Source organism: Rhinoderma darwinii, chromosome 1 (assembly GCF_050947455.1).
Source record: "Rhinoderma darwinii isolate aRhiDar2 chromosome 1, aRhiDar2.hap1, whole genome shotgun sequence".
Lineage (NCBI taxonomy): Eukaryota > Metazoa > Chordata > Amphibia > Anura > Rhinodermatidae > Rhinoderma > Rhinoderma darwinii.
The window spans coordinates 113424113-113450408 of record NC_134687.1 but is presented as its reverse complement, the minus strand read 5'-3'; the positions used below and the strand labels follow the sequence as shown (position 1 = coordinate 113450408).

Genomic DNA, 26296 nt, shown 5'->3' with positions numbered 1-26296 from the left:
ATATCATGTGCATAGTCATATATGTTGTATCATGGTTATAGTGTGTTTGCCACCCTCTTTGAGTGGTACATGCGTTGCAATGCAATGTAATTGCCATTGTGTCACTGGATTACATAAAAAAATGCCTTTTTAAACAACGTAAAACTCAGTAATTATTTTAATACAGAGAATAGTATTCATTCCATAATTCCTACTGACATCAACTTATTTTTTCATTATCTTGTTGAATTAGGCTATCACTAAAAATAAAATTAAATGTATAAAAGAAAAGCTCAGCACCATATATCGCATCATAAAAAGAAACAGAAAAAATGAGAATACTAATGATCTAGTGTCACATTTTCTATATTTCTATATTGTATTCCTTGTCTTGTTTGTCAAGGAAGGTACCAGCTGGCTAATTAAGATCAGCTAATTTAAACTAATGATATAGCTCCTCGGGATAATGCACTAATGACTAGTTGAGATTGCTGATGACACATAAGAGCACTCTTGGGCTGTTTCAACAAGCCTTTCCTATATCCCAACTGAACTAATGTTCCTGTCCACCGTGAAAATAGTGCAGTTGTTTATCCTAGCTGTGCTTTCTAGAAAGTATAACGACGACACCTGCAACCAGTTCATTAGAAGGACAGACCGACTTTTTCTTATATTATTTGAAATTTGAAATTAATATATTTGTTGGCTTTTAGTATGTCTTCTGTCCTTTTTTTTGGAAAATTCATATATACTGTATATGAATAGAAAATTACTAAATGCTTCCATTAATGTGAAGGGTGCTACAGTATTTTACCAATATTGTATAGAAAAATTAGGGTTTATCAAAGATCCAAAGTATTTTTCCCTTTTATTGTTTGTTTTTAGCCAACAGTGAAAATTGACTATTTTTAAGTAGCTTCCATTCATGCACATCCCCATTGTAAGAATCCAAAATATGGCACCTATAACCTGCTATGGGCCTATACTGTACCTCCAAGGGTCTTCCCCAGATAACTACTTTTCAGAGTGGGCACTATACAGAATAACACAGAGATGTAGGTATTTAGTGTGCTGCTACATAGGGGCCAATAATGTGGTTATGTAAGATAATTGCCCATGGAATATGTATAACGCACACACTATATGTGAATTTTATTTTTAAAATATATACAGGGTGGGCCATTTATATGGATACCCCTAAATAAAATGGGAATGGTTGGTGATATTAACTTCCTGTTTGTGGGAGAAGAGGGTTGCATTGACAATCCAACACAATGGGCAGCACTTTGAACACATTTTATAAGTGGTCAGAAACTTGTAAATAACTCATGAAAGAATAAAGTAATGTTAAAACCAAGCACACCATTGTTTTTCTTGTGAAATTCTCGATAAGTTTGATGTGTCACATGACCCTCTTCCCATTGAAAAAACTAAAGTAGGATACAAAATGGCCGACTTCAAAATGGCCACCATGGTCAACACCCAGCTTGAAATATTTCCCCCCTCCCATATACTAATGTGCCACAAACAGGAAGTTAATATCACCAACCATTCCCATTTTATATAGGTGTATCCATATAAATGGCCCACCCTGTATATGTATATATATATATATATATATATATATATTTACTTATTTTTTATCAAATCCTTACAAATTTGCCTAGCCCACCTATACCTCCCCTAAAGTAGGTGAAGTTCTTTCAATATTTGTAATATGGTTTAAACCTTTAGGCCTCATGCACACAATCATGTTTGGGACCACACAGATCTATGTGGTCCACAATATAGTGCACAATACATTTCAATATTTCCCACCATAGTATGGGACAAAACGGACAGTGCATAAGGCCTTAGAAAAAAAATACATTGTTGTACTGCCTCACTTGACTTCATTTCTGAACCATTTAATGAGTCTGACTTCTCTGAATTTCTACTTCGAGTACATTGCATTCCCAAGGTGATAAGCAATAGACTTCATAAATCTCTGAACATTTATAGCCATTTCAAAACTTTAGTCAACAAGTAAGCATTATTTATAGGGCTATAAATTTGACAGAATTGAAATGTTTTAGAAGTTTTAGCAAACATATTGTCAAGTGAAGTTCAATTACATACTCTAGTATAATGACATGAACTGGAAAGTATTGAATTTACTCCTCCAGTTTAGAAAGACTGTTCTCATTCACAAAATATTACACCAAATCTAATTATAAGATAACTCAATGTAGCTATTGACAAACTCAATTTATGAACCCAATAGTTGAATTAAATTGCAAACAATAGAGTGTAGATAAAATATTTAATTTACTATAGGAGCCATGTTCACATAATGCATAATACTGAGTCCTGCCACAAAATAACATGATGGATCTCTACACTGGAAATGTGTTACAAGTTGCAATAAAACACAGTCATTATCAAGACTATGCAATTTCCAAAGCACTGAACAGCACAGATGCACCTGATATAAGTTAATTTATTTCAACTACGGTAAGTAATATCTTCATGTTTAAAATCACTTTCAGTATTGCTGAAATATAGTCAAAAGTCCCTGTTGATGGGAAAGGACTTTTGACATCCAAAATGAAATATCTGTAATTGGCTGACCTCTTTTGCAGCTGTAAGCAAAACAAAGCCAACCTTTCAGGTCAAATGTCTTCAATTTTAGTATTCAAAGAATGTACTTAAAAAAATATTAGAGAGTTTCTTCATAAACTATTAAAAATGAGTAACAATGAAGTCTGACTGTGCAGCAAAAGGGCAGGCAGTGTTATGAAGTTTCTGCACTTCTTACTTAAAAAAAAAATTATTACATAATAGATGAATTTTTAAAATGTTGCATATCCTATAACATACTATTTTCAGATAGATTAGAACTTAAATTGTCATTTAAAGTATACCTGTAGTAAGGGGAGCTATTACAGAAGGTGGGTTGGAGTGAATTGTGCCAAATTTATCAAAAGGTGCAAACCTCTTAAAAAAATGTGAAGCAATCTACACCTGCTATGAGAAGTAGATTTGTGATATAAAAGGGTGCCATTATCTGGCTTTAACCTAAATAACTTTGTCTTAAATATGGAGACCATGGCCACTTTATTCTGACCATGCCAATATTTTCAATTTTGGAGATAGCAATATAAAAAGTGATTAATTTGCGCAACTTTAGCACACACTATGATTTGCATCCATTTTTGGTACAGTTTACACATTAAAAAACTGTCAAAAATAAATTGAAACGTGAGCCATCATGTCTAACCTGTATTTTTGGGGTATTTTTTCTTCATTTTTTCTTTCCCATTACCCGCTGCTCCACTTCCCTCACAGAAACAGTGAGATATTGCAGCTGTATCCCCCTCCACTCCCTGCTTCCTGTCTTCTATTCACTGTTTTACACTAGATTCATTTTTTTGGAGAAAGTCTCTGAACATTTACAGAGAGCATACTGGATGGGAAAGAGTAACAACAAGCTGTTGGAAAGTGAGAAAGATGCCACTTTCCCCTAACTCACTATTTAGTTTAAAGTTCGACATCAGGAATATGAAAGCTAGATGCTGTGAAAAGTGGCTTCACATTTTGTTGTTTTGTATTAATAGTAGATGATAGGAGATGAGTTGTTTGCAGGTTCACTGATTTGCCTATTTATTGGGGATTCTGTTTTTGAGCCTTCATTGTCTTTGCAAATTACCTCTTCAAAATAAAAAATTCACCAATGATAAATCATCAAAATTGCAAATTTTCATGTTTTTTCTTATCTCAAATTAGATGCTTTGATTGAATATTTGAATGCACGTCAAATTTTTCCAAATCTTTGTGGACATAGGTAAATAGGTTTGTCCGCTGTACGGATTATGCGGTTAGCATAATTTCTTCAACTCACTAACATAGTGTCAATTGTAAATGGGATAAATAGGTAGCAGCTTAACAAATAATAATATAACAATAAGAATGATGTATTTTATAAATTAATTTAAACATTAATGACAAATTTCTAAAATACTCGATTGTTCCAAAAAGTTTTTTCTAACAAATGCACCTTTTGTAGCCACAGCTGAATTGTATTGTCTCCTCACCATTTGAATTCTTTACTTTTAAGTTGGTATTTACACTTTTTTGAAATATAGATATAATTAAAAATACAATTTGTATTACCTGCACAACTTTCTGAGCCTGTATATCAACAAGAATAACTCTGTTTAGCATAGGTTGGGCTGCATATATGAATTTATCCTTAACTACAACAGCAGATGCCCATACACATCCCTGAGTTTCATGTCCTTCTATCTTAGGACAAACCTCATTCTGTGAAAGAGACAGACAAAAACACTGATTAGTACAAAACATTCTGCTTGCATTATCTGCTCATTATACATTCTCCTAGACATGTATTTCTCTATCAATTTGACAGGTACATTATATAACAATATTCACCAGTTTTATGGACCACATGCAGATTGTTATGACATTTTCTTATGACTGTCCCTATTTATCAAACTGCTGTGACATACAAAGACACCTTAGTACTTTGTGTATTAAAAGGCGCATGTAAAGCGTGTGTTGAGGGCAGCTGTGATACAGGTTTGTCAGTGTCTATAGATTTAACTTTGTCTTATAGAAGTAAAACTTTTTAAAATATATAGCAGGTTGGTCAGTTAATATTACTCAAAAGTGTTAAAACTGTAATAAAACCTTAGTTAGACAGGTCAATAAAGAATGATAGGGGAGGGTTTGACCTCTCCAGAAACATCTGAATGGGAGTTCTCAGTTAGGCTGGATTCACACAAGCATAGTTACATAGTTACATAGTTACATAGTTACATAGTTACATAGTTAGTACGGCTGAAAAAAGACACATGTCCATCAAGTTCAAGCAAGGGAAGGGAAAAGGGAAGGAAAAATTTCTACACATAGGAGCTAATATTTTTTTGTTCTAGGAAATTATCTAACCCTTTTTTAAAGCCATCTACTGTCCCTGCTGTGACCAGCTCCTGCGGTAGGCTATTCCATAGATTCACAGTTCTCACTGTAAAGAAGGCTTGTCGCCTCTGCAGCTTGAACCTTTTTTTCTCCAGACGGAGGGAGTGCCCCCTTGTTTTTTGAGGGGGTTTTACAAGGAACAGGATTTCACCATATTTTTTGTATGTGCCATTAATATATTTATATAAGTTAATCATGTCCCCCCCTTAGTCGTCTTTTTTCAAGGCTAAATAGGTTTCATTCTTTCAATCTTTCCTCATAACTTAAATTCTCCATGCCCCTAATTAGCTTTGTTGCTCTTCTTTGTATTTTTTCCAACTCCAGGGCATCCTTTCTATGAACTGGAGCCCAGAATTGAACTGCATATTCTAGATGAGGCCTCACTAATGCTTTGTAAAGTGGTAATATTACATCCCTGTCCCGCGAGTCCATGCCTCTTTTAATACACGACAATATCCTGCTGGCCTTTGAAGCAGCTGATTGACACTGCATGCTGTTATTGAGTTTATGATTTACAAGTACACCCAGATCCTTCTCAACAAGTGAATCCGCCAGTGTAGCTCCCCCTAGGACATATGATGCATGCAGGTTGTTGGTACCCAGATGCATAACTTTACATTTATCTACAGTAAACTTCATCTGCCAAGTGGACGCCCAAACACTTAGTTTGTTTAAATCTGCTTGCAATTCATGAACATCTTCCATAGACTGAACTATATTACATAGCTTGGTGTCATCTGCAAAAATAGAAATAGTGCTATTAATCCCATCCTCTATATCATTAATAAATAAGTTGAATAATAGTGGTCCCAGCACTGAACCCTGGGGTACACCACTTATAACCGGTGACCATTCAGAGAAGGAATCATTGACCACAACTCTCTGGATACGGTCCTTGAGCCAATTCTCAATCCAATTACAAACTATATTTTCTAAACCTATAGTCCTTAATTTACCCATTAGGCGTCTATGGGGGACAGTGTCAAATGCCTTTGCAAAGTCCAAAAACACTAAATCCATAGTGGCCCCTCTGTCTAGACTTCTGCTCACCTCTTCATAAAAACAGATTAGGTTAGTTTGACAACTTCTGTCCTTAGTAAAACCGTGCTGGCTGTCACTTATAATGCTATTTATTGTCACATAATCCTGTATATAGTCCCTCAATAGCCCCTCAAACATTTTCCCCACGATGGATGTTAAGCTTACTGGTCTATAATTACCCGGGGAAGACCTAGAGCCCTTTTTGAAAATAGGCACCACATTTGCGCTGCGCCAGTCCCTTGGCACTATACCAGTCACTAGAGATTCTCTGAATATTATGAAAAGGGGGACAGAAATAACTGAACTAAGCTCTTTAAGAATTCTAGGGTGTAACCCATCTGGTCCCGGGGCCTTGTGCACATTTATTTTATTTAATTTAGCTTGGACCATCTCTACATTCATCCAATTCAGTATATCAACTGATATATTAAAAGCACAGGCAGCGGCTACATCAGCTGCTCTTTCTTCAGTTGTATATACAGAGCTAAAGAACCCATTTAGTAACTCTGCCTTCTCTTGATCCCCTGTGATCAACTCCCCATTACCATTATCTAGGGGTCCTACATGTTCAGACCTTGGCTTTTTAGCATTTATATACTTGAAGAATTTTATGGGATTTGTTTTACTATCCTTGGCCACCTGCCTTTCATTTTGTATTTTTGCTAATTTTATTACATTTTTACAGATTTTATCAAGCTCTTTATATTTTACAAAGGCTGCAGATGTACTCTCAGATTTGTATTTTTTAAATGCCCTTTTTTTGTCATGTATTGCCCCCTTCACAGAAGGTGTAAGCCATGTGGGGTTTAATTTGAGTCGTTTATACTTGTTACCTATAGGAATAAATTTTGCACTATAATAACTCAAAGTAGATTTGAAAATCTCCCATTTATCATTTGTTCCATTATTTGACATTAGTTCTTCCCAGTCCATATCCTGAATTGCAGCCCTCATCCTGGGGAAATTGGCTTTCTTAAAATTAAATGTTTTTGCCCTCCTAGCCTGCGTTTGTTTTTTACAGTATAGGTAAAATGTAACTATATTATGATCACTGTTACCGAGGTTTTCACGAACATTGACATTCCCAACAAGATCTGCATTATTAGAAATGACCAGATCCAACAGAGCTTCACCTCTAGTCGGGTCTTCCACAAACTGGCCCCTAAAATTTTCCTGCAACAGGTTGAGTAAATGTCTCCCCTTTGCAGTTGAAGCTGAACCATGACACCAATTAATATCCCGGAAATTAAAATCTCCCATTATCACTACAGTACCCGCCTGTGCAGCCCGCTCCATCTGTTTATATAGCTGAACATCCATCTCCTCAGTTATATTGGGGGGTCTATAGATTACACCAAAAGTAATTTTTTAAGTGTTTACCTCCCTTTCTAGTTCCACCCACAAGGTTTCAACCTCCTCACAATCTTCACCCACTATTGTCTCTTTCACACTCGCCTTAATATCATTTCTCACATACAGACATACACCACCGCCTTTCCTATTTGTCCTGTCTTTCCGAAAAAGTGTAAAACCCTGTAGATTTACAGCCCAGTCATGTGAAGAGTCCAGCCATGTTTCAGCAACACCAACTATATCTATATTTTCTTCCAGTATCAATGCCTCCAGCTCCCCCATTTTGCTTGCTAGACTTCTGGCATTTGTGAACATACACTTTAACTTGCCTGACAGTTTTTCACTTTTATTATCAGAAATGTGATTTGACATTAATCGGGCCTTTTTATTTACACTGCTGTTCTGTAACAAAAGGATCTCCTTATCTTGTTGTCTAGTCCTCTACCCACATTCTGTTTCTCCCCCCACCAATATAGTCTGACCCCTCTCTAACCTGGGTACCCCTTTTTTTTCTACATTGACCTCCCTCCTCAGCCCTAGTTTAAATACTCCGCCACCCCAGCTAGAATTCTCTCCCCCAGCACAGCGGACCCCCTTCCATTTAGGTGCAAATCATCTGCAGAATACAGTTTGTACCCCAATGAAAAGTCAGCCCAGTGCTCTAGGAACCCAAATCCTTCTCCTCTACACCAAGACTTCAGCCATGCATTTAAATCCCTGAGTTCCCGCTGTCTTTCCTGTGATGCGCATGGCACAGGCAGTATTCCTGAGAATACTACTTTGGAGGTCCTTCCCTTCAGCTTGTATCCTAGTTCTTTAAAATTATTCTTAAGGCTCCTCCACCTACCATTTATTCTGTCGTTGGTACCGACATGGACCACGACAGCTGGATCATCACCAGCCCCTCCCAGCAATTTGTCCACCCGTTCCACCACATGCCGAACCCTGGCACCAGGGAGACAGCAAACCATTCGGTTGAGGTGGTCTTGGCGACAAATTATTCTATCCGTCTTCCTGATTATAGAATCCCCTACGACTATCAATTGTCTTGGCTTACCTGCGTTACCATCCCGCCGACTACTAGCTGGGTTGTTCTCACGGCTGTTAGGGAGATCAGTATCCACTAGGGCTGCCATTTCTGAGACTGACACCCTCGCATCATCACCCAACTTGGCAATTTTGCATGTTCGGTCCGTAAAGGACGGGACGTATTTCGGCCGCAAGTCCAGGACCGAACACACTGCAGGGAGCCGGGCTCCTAGCATCATAGTTATGTACGATGCTAGGAGTCCCTGTCTCGCTGTGGGACAACTGTCCCGTACTGTAATCATGTTTTCAGTACGTGACAGTAGTTCCATGGAGAGGCAGGGACTCCTAGCATCGTACATAACTATTGCGATAGGAGACCGGCTCCCTGCAGTGTGTTCGGTCCGGGACTTGCGGCCGAAATACGTTCCGTCCTTTACGGACCGAGCATGCTCGTGTGAATCCAGCCTTATTTCTGATAGTCCCATTCATTTCTATGCAGAATGGTTGTGATTGCACAGATAACTATCAAGCTTGCAACAGAGGGTTGGGGTCCCCCATTTCTCATTAACTGTTGGGTCCAAAGGTTGACTCACACCTATCATACATTTATAACCTGTCTAATTTAAAAAAATTAAAAAAAAAGAGTTGTCATGGCGCAAACACATAACTCATATTGTTTTTTGGCACCCAATCATAGTAAGTTTATTATTATTATTTTTTATTATCTTGGAACATACAAATTATGCTTTTCTTAGTACAAAATTCGAGACAATTACTTTAAAAACTATTTCTAAGTTGACCTACATGCAGAATTGATCAGCGTTAAAAACAGATATCAACAATGTGCTAGATGGAATAAATGATGGGACTATGACATGTAACTGTCAATGTTAACTTGCTCTGAGAAAATGTATGACGCGTGTTATTGTAATTTACAATTTAACATGAGTGCTACTGCTATTGTGTTGTGAAAGACTGCACAGCTGATTCACTAATGTGGCCATAACATTTAGCAAAAATTTGAGTTGGATGCCTCGAAATGGATAAATATCTCTAAAAGGGCTATATTTTTAATAAATAATAAATGGTAGTGTAGTACAAAGAATAAGCTTCACACACTAAAATTTAAAAAAAAGAAAAAACGAAAAAATTAAAATTAAAATAAAAAAAATACAGTTGACAGCATGAAACACAGTAGTACTGTTATAAGAGATAAACTGTGTTTCTTAAAGAAGAAAGCCAGCATGACCCCAAAATGTGTATTATACCAACACATTTTGTGTGGTACATGGCACAAAATTCACAATTTATGGTAAACATGTGCTTATAATGAATTGCAAATACAGTAGATGTGCTCCATGCAGCTGTCTATGATTTTTCCCTTACAATGTCATATTAATTTGAATATAACTTAGGAAGTATGCATGTAAGACTCTGTTTATAGCGGAAGCCACAATGCTGTGACTGATCCATTGCACAACACCATTGACTCATAATGGGGTCCATCGGGTTTCACTGAGGTGTCTGTCATTATGACGGGAAGAATAGCGCTGCAGCACTATTTTTCTAGTCGAAAACGACTGACTCTGCAACAGCAGGTGTGAACAAAGCCTTAATCTATTTATTTTCATTGCTTTTTTTATTGTATTTACTTCTGTCATCTATCAGTATCATTATATTTGTCAACAGTAATGCTAAAATCATTTATTGTAAATTCTATTAAAAAAATTAAATGAACAATAAATTCTTCTGAAAAATACACAGCACATGTTATTTTCACTTATTTGTGGAGGTACGACAGGTAAGTGCATAGTTCAATTAGTTCAGCGAAGGTACCTGAGGCAATCGTAGGCAGTAGCAAGGCAGGCACGTCCAGGACCAGGCGACGGGAAGTCATCAGGTGAGGCGTAGCAGATCAAGCGTAGACTGTAGCACAGCACGGCAATAGCACAGCACGGCACTAGAACTAGGTAGCACTGACACAGGATACGGGATACAGAAGCAAAGTACACTGGGAAACTGGAAGACACTGGGAGACCATAAGCACGACAAAAGATGGGTAACTACGCTCCGGCAAAGAGCAAGAGGACAGAGCCCTTTTTATAACCCAGGGCATCCTGGGCTAGATTGCAGACTTCCTGTAAAAATGAGCGCACTGGCCCTTTAAGGCCATGCACGCATGGGCGCCCGCCGGAGACACTCGAAGTCCGGAAGTGAGTGCCGGCGCCTCACAGGAGGATGACACTGCAGCGAGGAAAGATGTCCATGGCCACGGCCGTCAAGGTTAACGACCGAACGACGGACCGTGGCCATAGACGTTACAGTATCCCCCCTCTTACGCCCCCTCTTCTTGGGACCAGAGCGGGAGAGAAACTTCCTCACGAGGACAGGAGCATCAATGTTCTCCTCTGGCTCCCAAGACCTCTCCTCTGGGCCAAACCTCCTCCAATCCACTAAATAAAATGTCCTTCCTCCCACCTTCATGGTAGCCAGAATCTCCTTTACTTTGAAAGTCCCCGATGAGCCGCCAGGGTCCACTGTGGAGCTAGGAGTCCTGGAGTAGCGGTTCAGGACCACGTGTTTCAGCAACGAGATATGGAAGGAGTTAGGAATCCTGAGGGTAGGGGGGAGCTGCAGCTTGTAGGATACCGGGTTCATCTGTAGCAGGATTTCGAAGGGGCCGAGGATCCTAGGAGCAAATTTGCACGACGGCACCTTCAGCCGGATATTCCTAGAAGACAACCAGACTTTAGTCCCTGGAAGGAACTGCGGAGGCGCCCGTCTTCTTGTATCTGCCTTTCTCTTCATGGGGTCCACCGCCAACAGGATAGAAGATCGGGTCTGTTGCTATATCTGTAGAAAGTCCCTGAAGGTAGAATCGGCTGCAGGCACCTGGGACATAGTAGAAACAGGAAGAGGTATCCAAGGATGTTGGCCGTAGACGATGAAAAATGGACTGGAGGTGGTCGACTCACTGGTGTGGTTGTTATAAGAGAACTCTGCCCACGGGTGCAACTGCACCCAATTATCATGGCACCTGGAAACAAAGTGACGTAGATAGTTCTCCATAATCTGGTTAACTCTCTCTCGACTTGCCCATTGGACTGGGGATGATAGGCCGAAGAGAAGACAAATTTTACACCGAGGAGGCCGTAGAGTGCTCTCCAAAACTTTGAGGTGAACTGGAGCACTCTGTCCGAGACAATTCGCAGGGACAAGCCGTGCAGACAGAAGATGTGTTGTATGAAGAGGTCAGCCAATCGCGTAGCAGACGGCAGGACAGTCAAGGGAATGAAGTGAGCCATTTTGGAAAATTTATCCACTACCACCCAGATCAGACTGCAACTCGCAGAAGAAGGAAGATCCGTGACAAAGTCCATAGCGACATGTTGCCACGGGGCAACGGGCACAGGCAGTGGTTGGAGCAAGCCAGCAGGTCTGGAGTGAGCAACTTTATTTGCTGCGCATACTGTGCAAGAGGAGACAAAGTCCATAACGTCTTTGGGCAGCGTGGGCCACCAGAACTGACGGGTGATTAGATCTTGGGCCTTACGAGCACCCGCGTGACCTGCCAGCTTAGAACTGTGACCCCAGCGAATAATTCTTCCTCGGTCAGCCAGACGTACAAAAGTCCTACCCAGAGGAATGTCTCTAACTTGCAGGGGATTCACAGAGAAGATGCCGGATGGGTCAATAATATTCTGTGGAGATTCCATGGCGTCTTCGGTTTCAAAAGATCTAGACAAGGCATCGGCCCTCACATTCTTGTCGGCTGGTCGGTAGTGGAGTTCGAACCAGAACCGAGCAAAGAACAATGACCACCTGGCTTGACGAGGATTCAACCGCTGGGCCGTCTGTAGGTAGGTCAAATTCTTGTGATCCGTGAAGATCAGGATAGGATGAACCGCGCCCTCCAGTAGATATCTCCACTCCTGCAGAGCCAGCTTGATGGTTAGTAACTCCCGGTCCCCAATCGAGTAGTTTCGGTCTCCGGAAAAAAACAGCTTGGAAAAGTAGCCACATACCACAGCCCCGCCTTTCGATCTTTTCTGGAACAACAGTGCACCAGCACCAATCGAGGATGCGTTCACTGCTATCAAAAGCTTTAGGGATACATCAGGATGATGCAGAATGGAGGCAGACATGAAGGCTTTCTTTAAGGATTCAAATGCCTCTGAAGTCCACAGCTTGGCATTCATACCCTTCTTAGTGAGGGTGGAGATAGGAGCAGTCAAAGATGAGAAGTTGGGGATGAACAGTCAGTAGAAGTTGGCGAATCCTAGGAAGCGTTGTATGGCCCTTAAGCCTTGGGGCGTTGCCACTCCAGGACAGCCTTTACGGTCCATCTTGAGGCCCTGATCGGAGATAATATAGCCCAGGAAGGATAGAGACTTCTTCTCAAAAACACACTTCTCCAACTTGGCATAAAGGTGATTCTCTCTTAGACAGAGCAACACCTGGCGGACATGACTCTGATGAGTTACTGGATCTGAGGAAAAAATCAAAATGTCATCGAGATACACCACAACACAAACATAAAGGAGATCACAAAAAATGTCATTGACAAATTCTTGATATACTGCACGGGTGTTACACAGGCTGAAGGGTATAACTAAGTATTCGTAGTTCCCATCACGAGTATTAAAGGCAGTCTTCCATTTGTCACCTCGACGAATCCGAATCAGATTGTAGGCCCCCCACAGGTCTAGTTTAAAAAAAAAATTTGCCCCCCGTATGTGATCAAACAGTTCAGTAATCAAAGACAGGGGGTACCTGGTCTTCACCGTGATCTGGTTTAGGCCTCGGTAGTCAATGCAAGGACGTAACGATCCATCTTTCTTTTTAACAAAGAAGAACCCCGCTCCGGCCGGGGATGAGGATTTACGAATGAAACCCCTCTCCAGGTTCTCCTTAATGTAGGCCGACATGGACTGGGTCTCTGGCAGGGAGAGAGGGTACACTCTACCACGAGGAGGAGACGATTAAGGAACCAGGTCGATCGGACAGTCATATGCCCGGTGTGGCGGCTAGGTCTCAGCCTCCTTTTTATTGAAGACATCACAGAACATGGAGAAACAAGAAGGCAACCCTGTCAAAGACTGAAGAGGGGCAGGCTGTGGTGACTGGATATGGCCCAGACCGCAGTCAAGACACTTCGAGCCCCACTGGAGGACCTTTTCAGAGTTCCAATCCAGGACGGGGACGTGCATACGAAGCCAAGGCAAACCCAGCAGCACGGGGTTAACGGCCTTGGACAGGACAAACAGGGAGATGAGTTCAGCATGAAGGGCTCCCACTTGGAGTCTCAATGGCTTGGTCACGGACACAACATGGTCCGGTAATGGCAGTCCATCCACCGAGGCAACGATCAGCGGCCTTTCAAGTTGGATAGCAGGCAACTGTAGGAGATCCACAAGGTCCTGGCAGATGAAGTTGGCTGCAGAGCCGGAGTCCAGATATGCGGAGACCTGATGGGACCTCTCGCCAGCAATGATGGTTACGGGAATGAATAGTTTGGAAGAGAGTTCTTGATTCAATGTGTTGACGCCCAGGGTTGTCTCTCCAACCAAACCTAGGCGCTGTTTTTTTTTGGCTGTGAGGACACAGACGCACGACATGGCCAACGAGGCCGCAAAATAAGCAAAGTCCAGAGTAGCGCCTGCACTGTTTCTCCTGGACCGATAATTTTAGTCGGTCTACTTGCATCGGGACCTTGGGCAAAGCAATTGAAGCAGGCAAGACGGGTTGATGAATGTTGGGCACCAGTCTAGGGCGCCGACGCTCCTCACGAACCTCTTGAGATTTTTCCCTCAGCCTTATGTCTATCCGAGTGGCAAGCAGAATCAAGTCGTCCAAGGCAGAAGGCAGGTCTCGAGCAGCCAGTTCATCCTTGATCTCGGACGACAGGCCATGCCAATAGGATGCCATGAAGGCCTCATTGTTCCAGGATAGCTCTCCTGCCAGAGCCCGGAACTGGATCGTATAATCGCCTACGGAGGTGTCCTCTTGGCGAAAGTTGAAGATAGCAGTGGCTGCCGATGAGACTCGCCTAGCCTCCTCAAAAACAGTTTTGAATATTCACACAAACTCCGGGAAATCTCGGGTCCCTGACGTTCCCAGATAGGATTAGCCCATGCCAGGGCCTTGCCAGTCAGGAGGGATATGATGAATGCGATCTTGGCTCCATCCGGCAGAAATGCTCCAGAGTGCAGGGTAAAATGAATGTGGCATTGGTTCAGAAACCCCCGACAAGCACTGGCGTCTCCATCAAACCGAGAGGACAATGGCAGCGAGAACCGAGAATCCGGACAGGAACTGCCAGGAGGAGTAACAGGAGGTTCGGTTTGAAGGACTTGCATAGAGGCAGGAAGAGAAGCAACTAGCGTCCCTAGCTGCTGCGCCATAGAGTTCACTGCCACGAGGAGCTGATCCTGCCTAGCTCGGAGATCCAGCAGATCCCCCTGCATGGCTTGGGAGGGTGCCAAGCCCATCAATTGACCAGCGGAGTCCATGGTCAGAGCGTACTGTCACGATGCGGGGTGTGGACCCACTGGGCCGTACCGCGTAGCAGGATGGCTGCTGGCCAAACAGGTAAGTACAGAGTTCAATTAGTTCAGCGAGGGTACCTGAGGCAATCGTAGGCAGTAGCGAGGCAGGCACGTCCAGGACCAGGCGGCGGGAAGTCGTTAGGTGAGGCATAGCAGATCAAGCGTAGACTGTAGCACAGCACGGCAATAGCACAGCACGGCACTAGAACTAGCTAGCACGGAAACAGGATACGGGATACAGGAGAAAGGTACACTGGGAAACTGGAGGACACTGGGAGACCATAAGCACGACAAACGATGGGTAACAAACAACGCTCTGGCAAAGAGCAAGAGGACAGAGCCCTTTTTATAGCCCAGGGCATCCTTGGCTAGATTGCAGACTTCCTGCAAAAATTATCGCACTGGCCCTTTAAGGCCGTGCACGTGCCGGAGACACTCGAAGTCCGGAAGTGAGTGCCGGCGTCTCACAGGAGCATGACGCTGCAGCGAGGAAAGATGTCCATGGCCGTCGAGGTTAACGACCGAACGACGGACCTTGGCTATAGACGTTACATGTGTCACCTCATGATGCCTCTATGATGCCTCTTACGTAGAGCAAGTCATGTGAAAGAACAAACCCATGTGTAGCTCCATATAAAATTGAAGACACACAGATGTACAGTAAAGGCCCATAGCAGGGGTAATGTTAGGATAAGGCTCCATGTACACAGCAAAGATGTATGTATGGATACTGGCGAGATTCCGTACATTTCCATACTAAAGACCAGTAGACATTTAGTGTGTCACCCTATGATGCACCAATATGGCACATTCTCAACTAGAAGTAATGCATCTAGGGAAAAATATATCTGCAAAAATACATAAGATAAAACATGGCATCATTTTTTTTTTTTTTAACGGATTCCAGAACTTCTCTTTGTCTCTGCACTAAAGGAGGCTATAGGGCCGTATTACTAATCCATACAACATAGATCTGTAATAAGATCGTGTATATAAGCCCTTAGTATATTTATTTTAGATAACCATTTTAGCTTGCAAGTCTGTATTACAATTGTAATTCAGTAATGATCTTACTCTTAGGGTATGTTCACACGGCAGCGTCCGTAATGACCGAAATTACGGGGCTGTTTCCAGGAGAAAACAGCCCCGTCATTTCAGCCGTAACGGCATGTGCAGGCGCTTGAACGCCGCGTACATTACGGACGTAACTGGAGCTGGTTTTCCATGGAGTCCATGGAAAACGGCTCCATTTACGTCTGAAGAAGTGACATGACACTTCTTTGGCGCGGGCGTCTATCTACCCGCCGTCTTTTGACAGCGACGCGTAAATATACGCCTCGTGTGAACAGACAGACGTCAGCCCATTGCTTTCAATGGGCAGATGTTTGTCAACGCTTTCAAGCCGTAATTTCGCCCCCCCCCTTGTAGATAGTGCCTTTTTTACAAACCCCCCCCTTTTGATAACGCCATACAGCCCCCCTGTAGATAACGCCATACAGCCCCCTTTGCAGATATGTACAGAGGGGGCTGTATGGCGCTATCTACAGAGGGGGCTGTATGGCGCTATCTACAGAGGGGGCTGTATGGCGCTATCTACAGAGGGGGCTGTATGGCGCTATCTACAGAGGGGGCTGTATGGCGCTATCTACAGAGGGGGCTGTATGGCGCTATCTACAGAGGGGGCTGTATGGCGCTATCTACAGAGGGGGCTGTATGGCGTTATCTACAGAGGGGGCTGTATGGCGCTATCTACAGAGGGAGCTGTATGGCGTTATCTACAGAGGGGGCTGTATGGCGCTATCTACAGTGGGGGCTGTATGGCGTTATCTACAGAGGGGGCTGTATGGCGTTATCTACAGAGGGGGCTGTATGGCGTTATCTACAGAGGGGGCTGTATGGCGTTATCTACAGAGGGGGCTGTATGGCGTTATCTACAGAGGGGGCTGTATGGCATTATCTACATAGGGGGCTGTATGGCGTTATCTACAGAGGGGGCTGTATGGCGTTATCTACGGGGGGACTGTATGGCGTTATCTACAGAGAGGGCTGTATGGCGTTATCTACAGAGGGGGCTGTATGGCGTTATCTACGGGGGGCTGTATGGCGTTCCCTACAGGGGTGGACTGTATGGCGTTCCCTACAGGGGGGACTGTATGGCACTATCTACAGGGGGGGCTGTATGGCGCTATCTACAGGGGGGCTGTATGGCGCTATCTACAGGGGGGGCTGTATGGCGTTATCTACAGAGGGGACAGTATGGCGTTATCTAGAGGGGGTACTGTATGGCGTTATCTACGGGGGGCTGTATGGCGTTCCCTACAGAGGGGGCTGTCTGGCGTTATCTACAGGGGGGTCTGTAGGGAACGCCATACAGCCCCCCCTGTATCGAACGCCATACAGCCCCCCCTGTAGGGAACGCCATACAGCCCCCCCTGTAGGGAACGCCATACAGCGTCCCCCCTGTAGGGAACGTCGTACAGCATCGTCGTCCCCGTAGGGAACGCCATACAGCGTCGTCCCCCCGTAGGGAACGCCATAGAGCGTCGTCGTCCCCTTAGGGAACGCCATACAGCGTCGTCCCCCCATAGGGAACGCCATACAGCTTCCCCCCTCCCAAAAAAATGCGACCAACAGTGTGTCCTAATAAAATACATGTATCCCCTATCCACAGGATAGGGGATACATGTGTGATCGCTTGCAGCGATAGGGAGAATGGGGGACCGAAAGTCCCCCAAGTTCTCCATGACTTACCTCTGACTTCCGGCGTCTGTGTCGGCAGCTCACTAAAAATGAAAGGAGCGCTGGTCACGCATGCGCAAGCGGGACCGGCGCTCCATTCATTTCTCCGGAGCTGCCGACACAGACCCCGGAAGTCCGAGGTTTGTGATGGAGAACTTCAGGGGACTTTCAGTCCCCCGTTCTCCCTATCGCTGCAGGCGATCACACATGTGGATAGGGGATACATGTATTTTGTTTAATGGTAGAGCGGGGAGATACCTCCCTGTTCTGCCGTACTGTTCAGTGGCGTCCCGCTGTAGCAGCCATAGCGGCTGCTGGCGGAGCCTGCGGCCATTGTGGGGGCCCGTGCCGGCGGGCGACACGGGCCCCCTCATGCCGCGGGCCCCGTAGCAGCCGCTACTGCTGCTACGGCGATAGTTACGCCACTGTATATATATATATATGTATGAAATGTCTTCACTCACATGCAGCTGCTATATATTACTAGACTGCGCTTTAAAAGTATCATTTTTAAATTACTGTTGAAAATAGTTCACATAGGAGCAACAAAACTCATGTTTTCTTTAAATTTTGGTTGTAATTCTACACAGGTAATTTGACAGTAAGTCAATGAAGTCCAGTAGGAATCATGTGCTTTGTAAGCACTCCCAAATGAATAAAAATGATATAGTACAACACTGAGAAAATGGGCAATAAAACTTTAATTTGCTCAGAGAATGAAAAAGTTGACACATCTTGGATGTTGCTCATTTTTCCAATCTGTAGACCTCTGTTTTGTTTTCTAACTGCCAACATTGTGTCATTCTGTTAGCATAACCTTTAAAATATATTTGAGCTTATTCTATCTCTATCTGTGTCATTTAATTTCAGACAATTTATACAATAAACTGCAAAGTATGACAGTTTTTTTTACCAATAGCTCAATGGTTTCGTAAAAGTTTATATTTTTTAAAGAACCATAACGAACTATGAGTTTTAATATACAAGACAAACCAATTGGATTTAACTGTAGATGTCAATATTATAATACAGCTGAAAGGTTACTGGTGCCACCAATGGTTCAGCAAAGGATACATATTGTGAAAAGGACCAAATAAAAGCAAATATTTGCAATCAATATTAATTTGAGTGTGTAATAACATCCTACTGCTGATGGTTTGGTGTAAAAGTCTGCTAGTACAACATCATTACTGAGAAATACATAATAAAAAAAATAGAAGGTGACAAAAGGATCGGATCTCTGAGGGTATGTTCACACGTCTTAACAAATTACGTCTGAAATTACGGAGCTGTTTTCAGGCGAAAACAGCTCCTGAATTTTAGACGTTTTTGCAAGTGCACACGTTTTTTGCGGCGTCCATTATGGACGTAATTGGAGCTGTTTTTCAAAGGAGTCAATGAAAAACGGCTCCAATTACGTCCCAAGAAGTGACATGCACTTCTTTGACGCGGGCGTCTTTTTACCCGCCGTCTTTTGACAGCGTCTTTTGACACCTCGTGGGAACAGAACATCGTAAAACCCATTGCAAGCAATGGGCAGATGTTTGTAGGCGTAATGGAGCTGTCTTTTTCAGGCGTAATTCGAGGCATAAAACGCCTGAATTACGTCCGTAAATAGGCTGTGTGAACATACCCTTAGGCTGCTTACTTTGCTAAAAAAAATCATACCATTTTTATTAAGGATCTTATTTATTTATTTTTTAAATTGTTTCCTTTATTTCATGACTTTTTATTTTTACATAACAACGTTGTATTAGGCCCTGATTTTTGTGGGAGACGTTGTAGGCTTTTTAGACACCATTTTAGCACACATTAAAGTTTCATTTTATTTATTCAAAAGTTATCTTACTGTTTTGTGACATTTATTTAAAAAACATTTTTTTTTAAAATGTAAATGTTTATTCTCTTCATATTTTTTGCAAGCACTTTTTGTTAGTCTCATTAGGGGACAGTAACATTTAACCATTATTATTATTTAACCCTCATATGTCGGCATATTTGTGTATACCAGTACATTATGCCTGCCCTAACGAACTAATTTTGGAAAGATTATCATAATGGATGCCAAATTCAATCTGATGGATAAATACAAATATATAGGAAATGTGCAAGAAATATCTAGCATTTATTTTCTTTTTGTTTAGTTATAAGTTGGTATAGCGGTGTATAGTATAATATTTTATATGTATAGTGTCCCTAATAAAAATAAACATGGGGAAAGGTTTTATTATTGCTGTGATATGCTCCAATCTACTTGTATTCAAAAGACCAATGTGAAATTTTACATTTTTACACCACATTCTCAGTCATTACTGCATTTCTATTATCATCATTCATAACAAACGTATGACTTTATATTTATATTTGCATACAATTACATTCATACAAGATTTTTATCACACATTTACTGGCTGTATTGAAATTACCTGGGTTCCAAACATTTTTTCTGTGGTCCTAATATGTCTCTGATATTCACATTCTACGGGTTGGATTACTTTGATACCGTCTTCATTAAACACGTAGAACAAGTTTCCAATTCCAAGACCTTAAAAAGAAATATGCTACAATGTCAATGTAATCTATGTTGATCTTATATAATAGGGACTACATATGTGACAATTTAGTTTTGTACAGAATCTGAAATGTGTATTTTTTTTATTGTTCTTTCGTTTAGTAGGCATAAAATGTAATAAACTTACATGACAAAACTGAAGCCTACATATTACTTTAAAAGAAAATAATTCACATTTGTGATTGAGAATCAAGATACTAATAAGCTACACGTGGTAGAGCTAACTTTAGGCCGGGTTCCAGTGTAAACGCTGTGAAATTTCCGCAACAGAATTTTGTAAGAAAATTCTGCAGCATTTACATTAGCAGCAAAGTGTATGAAATTTTAAACACGCTGCAGAAAAAAATGCAGCAAAAACATTCATAACTAGGACCGGGGTAAGTTTAAATGTTTGGTTTTTTCTAGCGTTGCTTTCCGCAGTGTAAATTCTGCCTGAAAGACTACACCACAATGTGGTGCGGTTTTTCGAACGGAATGTGCTGCGGCTTCTAGGTCGGATACGCTGCATAATTTTATACAACGTATTTGACCTGTGGAAACCCGGACTTAGTATGTAACTGTTTCTTATTCGCCGTATGAAAACTGAATTAGACTTAAACAAAAATATAAATTAACATTCATCTTTTAGCCTGATTCATGGAGCTTTAGGGCATGTTCAGAAATGGCGTAAATTTTCCACTGTGTACTTGGCCTGCAAATTTGTGGCAATTACATAATGAATCTGCAGCAAAATCTGCAAATGTGAGGGTACATGCAGACGTGGCAGATTTCACAGTGGATATGCCACAGGTTTCAGCCTTTGCATTGCAAAGGCTTAAAGTTGTTTTCCAGTCCCTAAAAATTGATGGGTCTGAGTCAAACTCCCGGGACCCCCAACAATCATCTGTTTTGAAGGGGGTGCAGCGCTCGTACGAGCCATGCTTCCCCTTCATTTCTACTTGCTCACTGTGAATCATCGACACAGAGGATAGGGCATCAATTTTTAGGGACTGGAAAACCCCTTTAAATCTGTAGTGAAAATCTGCTGCTTCTCCGCAACAGACTAAGCATGCTGCAGAATGTAAATTCCACACTGCAGGCCATTTTCTGCACCGCTGTTATCTGCAGTTTCTGCACCTAGTAAACTAAAAAGCTAAGAAACCAAAGAAAGAAAAGTCTGCTGCGGATTTCTATTGCAGTCTATCCGCAGCAGAATTCCGCTGTAAATCCGCCATGTCTGATCTTGCCCTAACTGTCTTGGTTTTGGGGTTTGATATGCAGTACAATTTTTGTAACAAAATAAAAATATGCATAAACTTGGTATCAGAAAAGCAGAGATGAGCATAGGTTGCAACCGGCTGAGTGGACGTATAATAACAAAAAATTGTCCCTTTAAATGCTCCTTTCTAACCTCCATTTATCACTCAGATATCATCATTATTTATATTAGAAATAATAGTAATTTCTATCAAAAAGCAGTTTTGCTGGGAATTGACACAGATTAGGTGGGCCCAATTAGAACTTGAACAAGTCTTAGTTGTCTCCCTTAAGGGGCTTCTAATATATCACTTATTGGGTTTTAAACTATTTTCTCTAAAATGGGAGTAAAGAGGCTAAATTATTTACATGACTAGCTTGGAAAGAGGCCTTAAGAAGCAGCCGTGTTGAAATAAATATACTTTTTATAAGTTTGAAAGCTACCCTACAATGATGGCATCGAGCGCTACAACGGGCAGGTGAAATTAACTATTGTATTAACCATCTAGGTATGCTGGGTGTTGTATGCTGGGTAAATGTAATGCTAAGTGTAGTCTGATCCATATCTGTTGGGAGTGCCCAAAAACAGCGAACTTTTGGTGGAATATATTTGGGCTGGTTTCCAGGATATGCCACAAATATATTTCTCTCCTACTGGAACTTGCGCTATTTAATTTTTTATGTGAAACTATTCTGCACATACATATAGAGATGGGTTATAAATAGGATCCTCACTGCAGCTTGACCAGAATTGGCATCAAATTGGAAATCGGGGTGCACTCCGACCTAACGCCTCATGCACACGGACGTCCATTTTTCACGGACCCGATTCACCCGCTAAAGTGCTCTCTTAAAAATCAAACAATTTTCCCATGAAAACTAGACATGTTTTTGTCAGTTGATTACTTGTATGTTTTTGCACTTTGTTCTCATACTGAACTGAATGCATGAGAGTAAAATAAAGAAAATCAAAGGTTAAAAAAAAGAAGTAATAGCAGTTTCTGGTAGGTGAATAGGTGTTGAAAAAGGTGATAGTCTATGTCTGATGAGATGTCTATGTACCTTGCCACAGTATGCAGTATGTCTGAACTATATAAATAGGAATAATACTGTATATATGAAATACACACATATATGTTAAGAGAACAGAAGAGAGTAGGTTTTGTCAAGTCTTTAAATAAATATACTAATCAGATCTATTTTATCTAAAGGACCACCAGTGTCGTTATACTGGGCCCCCTGCTAAATGTGTATTCCCAGGGACCCTGCTGCTATGAATACTACTGGGGTTGTCTCTTCTCTTTTCCTTCTAAGAGATCAACATAGAGCCTCGCCCCTGGACTCTGGACACCCACTTCCGCCACTAACTTCAAAGGTCAGTGATGTAATGGTGTATATAGTACTATTTACCGACAGTGTACAGCACTATTGATCTGGGCACGCACTGTATGCATTATGTATGTTGGTACTACATGATGTTATCTGGCCCTTGTGGACACTGTCTGACTGCTGTATCTGCTATTTATCTGATTGTTATTTTTACTATTTTCCTAACCCCTGTATACATTGTCTGACCACTGCATAAACTATTTATCTGACATAAACCCGTTCATGGTGAGGGTGTGGCTAGGGCAGGGCTACATTTGCTGTCTCTGATGCATGGTGAAGGCACTGGCATAGAATTAAATTGTTGAAATAAATATACTTTTTATGAGTTTGAAAGCTTTCCGTGGAATACTATTTCTTTTGGAGTTCCTGTCAGTGCCCAAAAAAGATTCCACCGTTTTTACTTTTTTATCCTCTTATGTTTTATAAGTGTCCCTGGATATTTTAATTATGTTGTCAACAATGTTAGGCATGCTGAGAGAGTCTGTGACGGTCACTCTAGAGGGCATCCTTGGCTTGCACTCTGACTGGCATCTGATCCTGAGCCACTGTATGCGGGCATCTAAGCCACTTATGGGATATCTGTAGCTGACAAAAACAGCTGAAAGAATGTTGGGGCTAAAAGACAGGTAACATGGATGTTGTTGTACGGTATATATCATATAATGGGCTACTTTTAATTTTTCTGCGGCCCATTATTACTCTATTTTTAATGAGTTATGCTAGACAATTTTCAGTATGTTCTGATAATGACTTTAAATTTACTAAAACATGAGAATTTTGCTCTAAATCTAGTTTTAATGTTTAAATTGCAAGACCTTTCTTAATGTTACAAATGATCAGCCAGATTTTATGGGCAATTTTCTGACATTTTACACTAATTGATTAATCAGCATTTAACCTGATTGTGCCTGAATGCTTTTAGAAAACCACCGTACATTTAAGTAAAAATGTTTTTAGTAAGTTAGGGACGTAAGTATCACATATAAATAATAATGTTATAGCTTGTCTAGTCCAAGCCCTGTACTCTTTTTAGCAGAACCTTTTTGTTTTCTCTTAATGTGATAATTTGTATATCTTCACAATAAACTTTAGAAAAAACAATCATGTGTTTACTGCATTTTCATTCTGCAGAGTTTTAATATGATTATATGATAGCCACAAACAATATTTTTAATTGATTTCTAAAATCTGCTATTAGCTGATATCATCTTATTAACCGTGAAGTACTGAATCGGTAATAATGTACATATGAAGTCATTATAATTATATTTGCTCTTGGCAACTGAATTAAAGCTTTCAATAAAATGAACATAACAAAATTCATAGGAAACCACTTTAAGATCTATATTTACATTTGTTACACATTCACTTCACATAACTGCATTATATTCCCTCCACAGCTCCACTACAGTCTATATGAAAATGGAAAATATATATCAAAAGAAATCCAAACCCTCCTTCCCCAACCATTCTAATCTACCAACATGCTTTTACCATGGGACAAGTTTAATTTCAATATTTTTTTTCTCTTGTATTTACCCCATGTTTATGGCATGGACCCCAAAAATAAGTATTAAAGGGAACCTATAACCAGAATTTCACCTATTATACCAGCAATACCTGGTGGTAGTGGGTGAAAAATCATTTTTTCGTAACCTATAATTATTTTCTAAGTGGGCCCTGTATCTTTAGTATTCTGTTTTTTAGTGTTCCCACACTGTATGCTAATGAACATAAAAGAGTCATATCTTCATTCCTCAAGGCTTTCTGAGTTTACCCTGCCTCCTTACTTTTCATTGACAGCTCATCGCCTCCCCCAGCACACACGAAATCCCGCTCTTGAGCATCAATGTGTTGTTCTGGTGCGTGCGCACAACGGGACACCATAGTGCCGGATGCGCACTAACTAGACTAGAGGCCCAGACGAAGCAGAAAAGTGTGTCGGACCATACATGACAAGATTTCGGCATTCAGGGCGGGCCAGTTTTCGATGGTGGTGGGGCATAAGAAGCGGAACCAACGAGACTACCGGATTATTACCATAAAAGGCGCAAAATGTTTGCAGACCATTAGTTTTGGTCAGGGGAGGAGTTTAGGAGAGGGGATAACGGCAATGAACTTTTGACAGCAGCATCCAGCGAGGGGTGAGTAGAGTTCAATAGGTGAAATGCTGGTGACAGATTTCCGTTAAAACTGTAATTGTAGGTTTTATTCTTGAAATACACAAATAAAACCTGATATATAAATATTAGACCTGCTGACTTCTATAGCATTACCACCGCAGGTAAACCCAGCATTAAAAACTTTTCACCCAACTTTTTTATGTAAAAAATATGACTAATATGGCAGTAAAAGATATAGAAGACTTTTGCTTTGAAGAACACTTGCTCATTTTCTGCCGTCCGTTCAGTGTTAATCAGGGAGTTGAGCTGACAACTTAGGTCACCTGCACATCACATTTATTGCACTACATTGGACGTATACACTGGGAAAAGCTCTCGATGTATACGTTAAACATCGGGCATCCGTTTAACGTATCCTTTACTCATAGACTATAATGGATGGTATTCGTTTAACATATTCATCATGAAAAGCTATTATACCCCATGACGTATAAGTTAAACAGATGTCTGTGACATATACTACAGAGTGGCATAGAAACCTATGATAAAAAAAAGTATTTTTTTTTTTTACAAGATTTCGTTGTATGGTGTAACATAGTCTACACTCTTTTGTACGCTCAAGAAGCCCTATGTACACCATTAGCGTGTACACCTGGAGCTTTCCGAGCGTACATGCTAAACATAGTGAATAAAGGGGGCCTAAGCAAAAACATACAGGTTGCTAGGGGGACACTGCTTGACAACCCTATTTTAAAAGGTGCATCTGATAAATTGCATAAACCTTGCAGCTCGTTCCGCTCATATTGTAAGACTTTTTAACTCAAAGCTGGATTAGCACTGTACTATCATGAGAGAGGAGGAAACCCAGCTTGTCAGGAATAATGCTGATTTTTCATTTATCCCACCCTGCATGATTAATCAGAATCTTTATTTTTCTTTATTATGTTCGATGTTGTGATAATCAGTATGCTAGCAGATTGGAAATTGTAGATGAAGCTCCGGCAGTAGGCATTGCATGATTATGTGGAATACAATTATATTACAAACATGTACCATAATAGATTTTCTCTCCATAAGATCATGGCAACAATGTGAAAACACACATTATTGTAATTTGTAAATGGTCGGAAAAAAAAAGACAGTACTTTATGAATACCTTCTTTGCGCCACAATATATTCGACACTGCAGCATGCATGGAAGGGAAAAAAAACAATAGAAACAAATGAAATGTAAATATGTAAAACAATGGGTGAAAAGTGCATGCATTTATATTGCTCTATTACAATGCATAGCCATTATATGGTATGCC

At 41.2% G+C, this 26296-nt stretch overlaps 1 protein-coding gene across 2 annotated transcripts in view; it reads right to left on the bottom strand.

Moving 5' to 3' along the window:
- FSTL5 (follistatin like 5) overlaps positions 1–26296 on the bottom strand; it is a 645404-nt gene that overhangs the window by 27559 nt on the left and 591549 nt on the right. The window contains exons 11-13 of one of the 2 annotated variants that reach the window (XM_075860283.1): positions 26143–26169; positions 20093–20211; positions 4132–4281 (exon numbers count right to left, since the gene is read on the bottom strand). In XM_075860283.1, the coding sequence (XP_075716398.1) occupies positions 4132–4281; positions 20093–20211; positions 26143–26169 (296 nt within the window). The remainder of the gene's footprint in view (positions 1–4131; positions 4282–20092; positions 20212–26142; positions 26170–26296) is intronic. The other variant, XM_075860284.1, reaches the window with a different exon arrangement.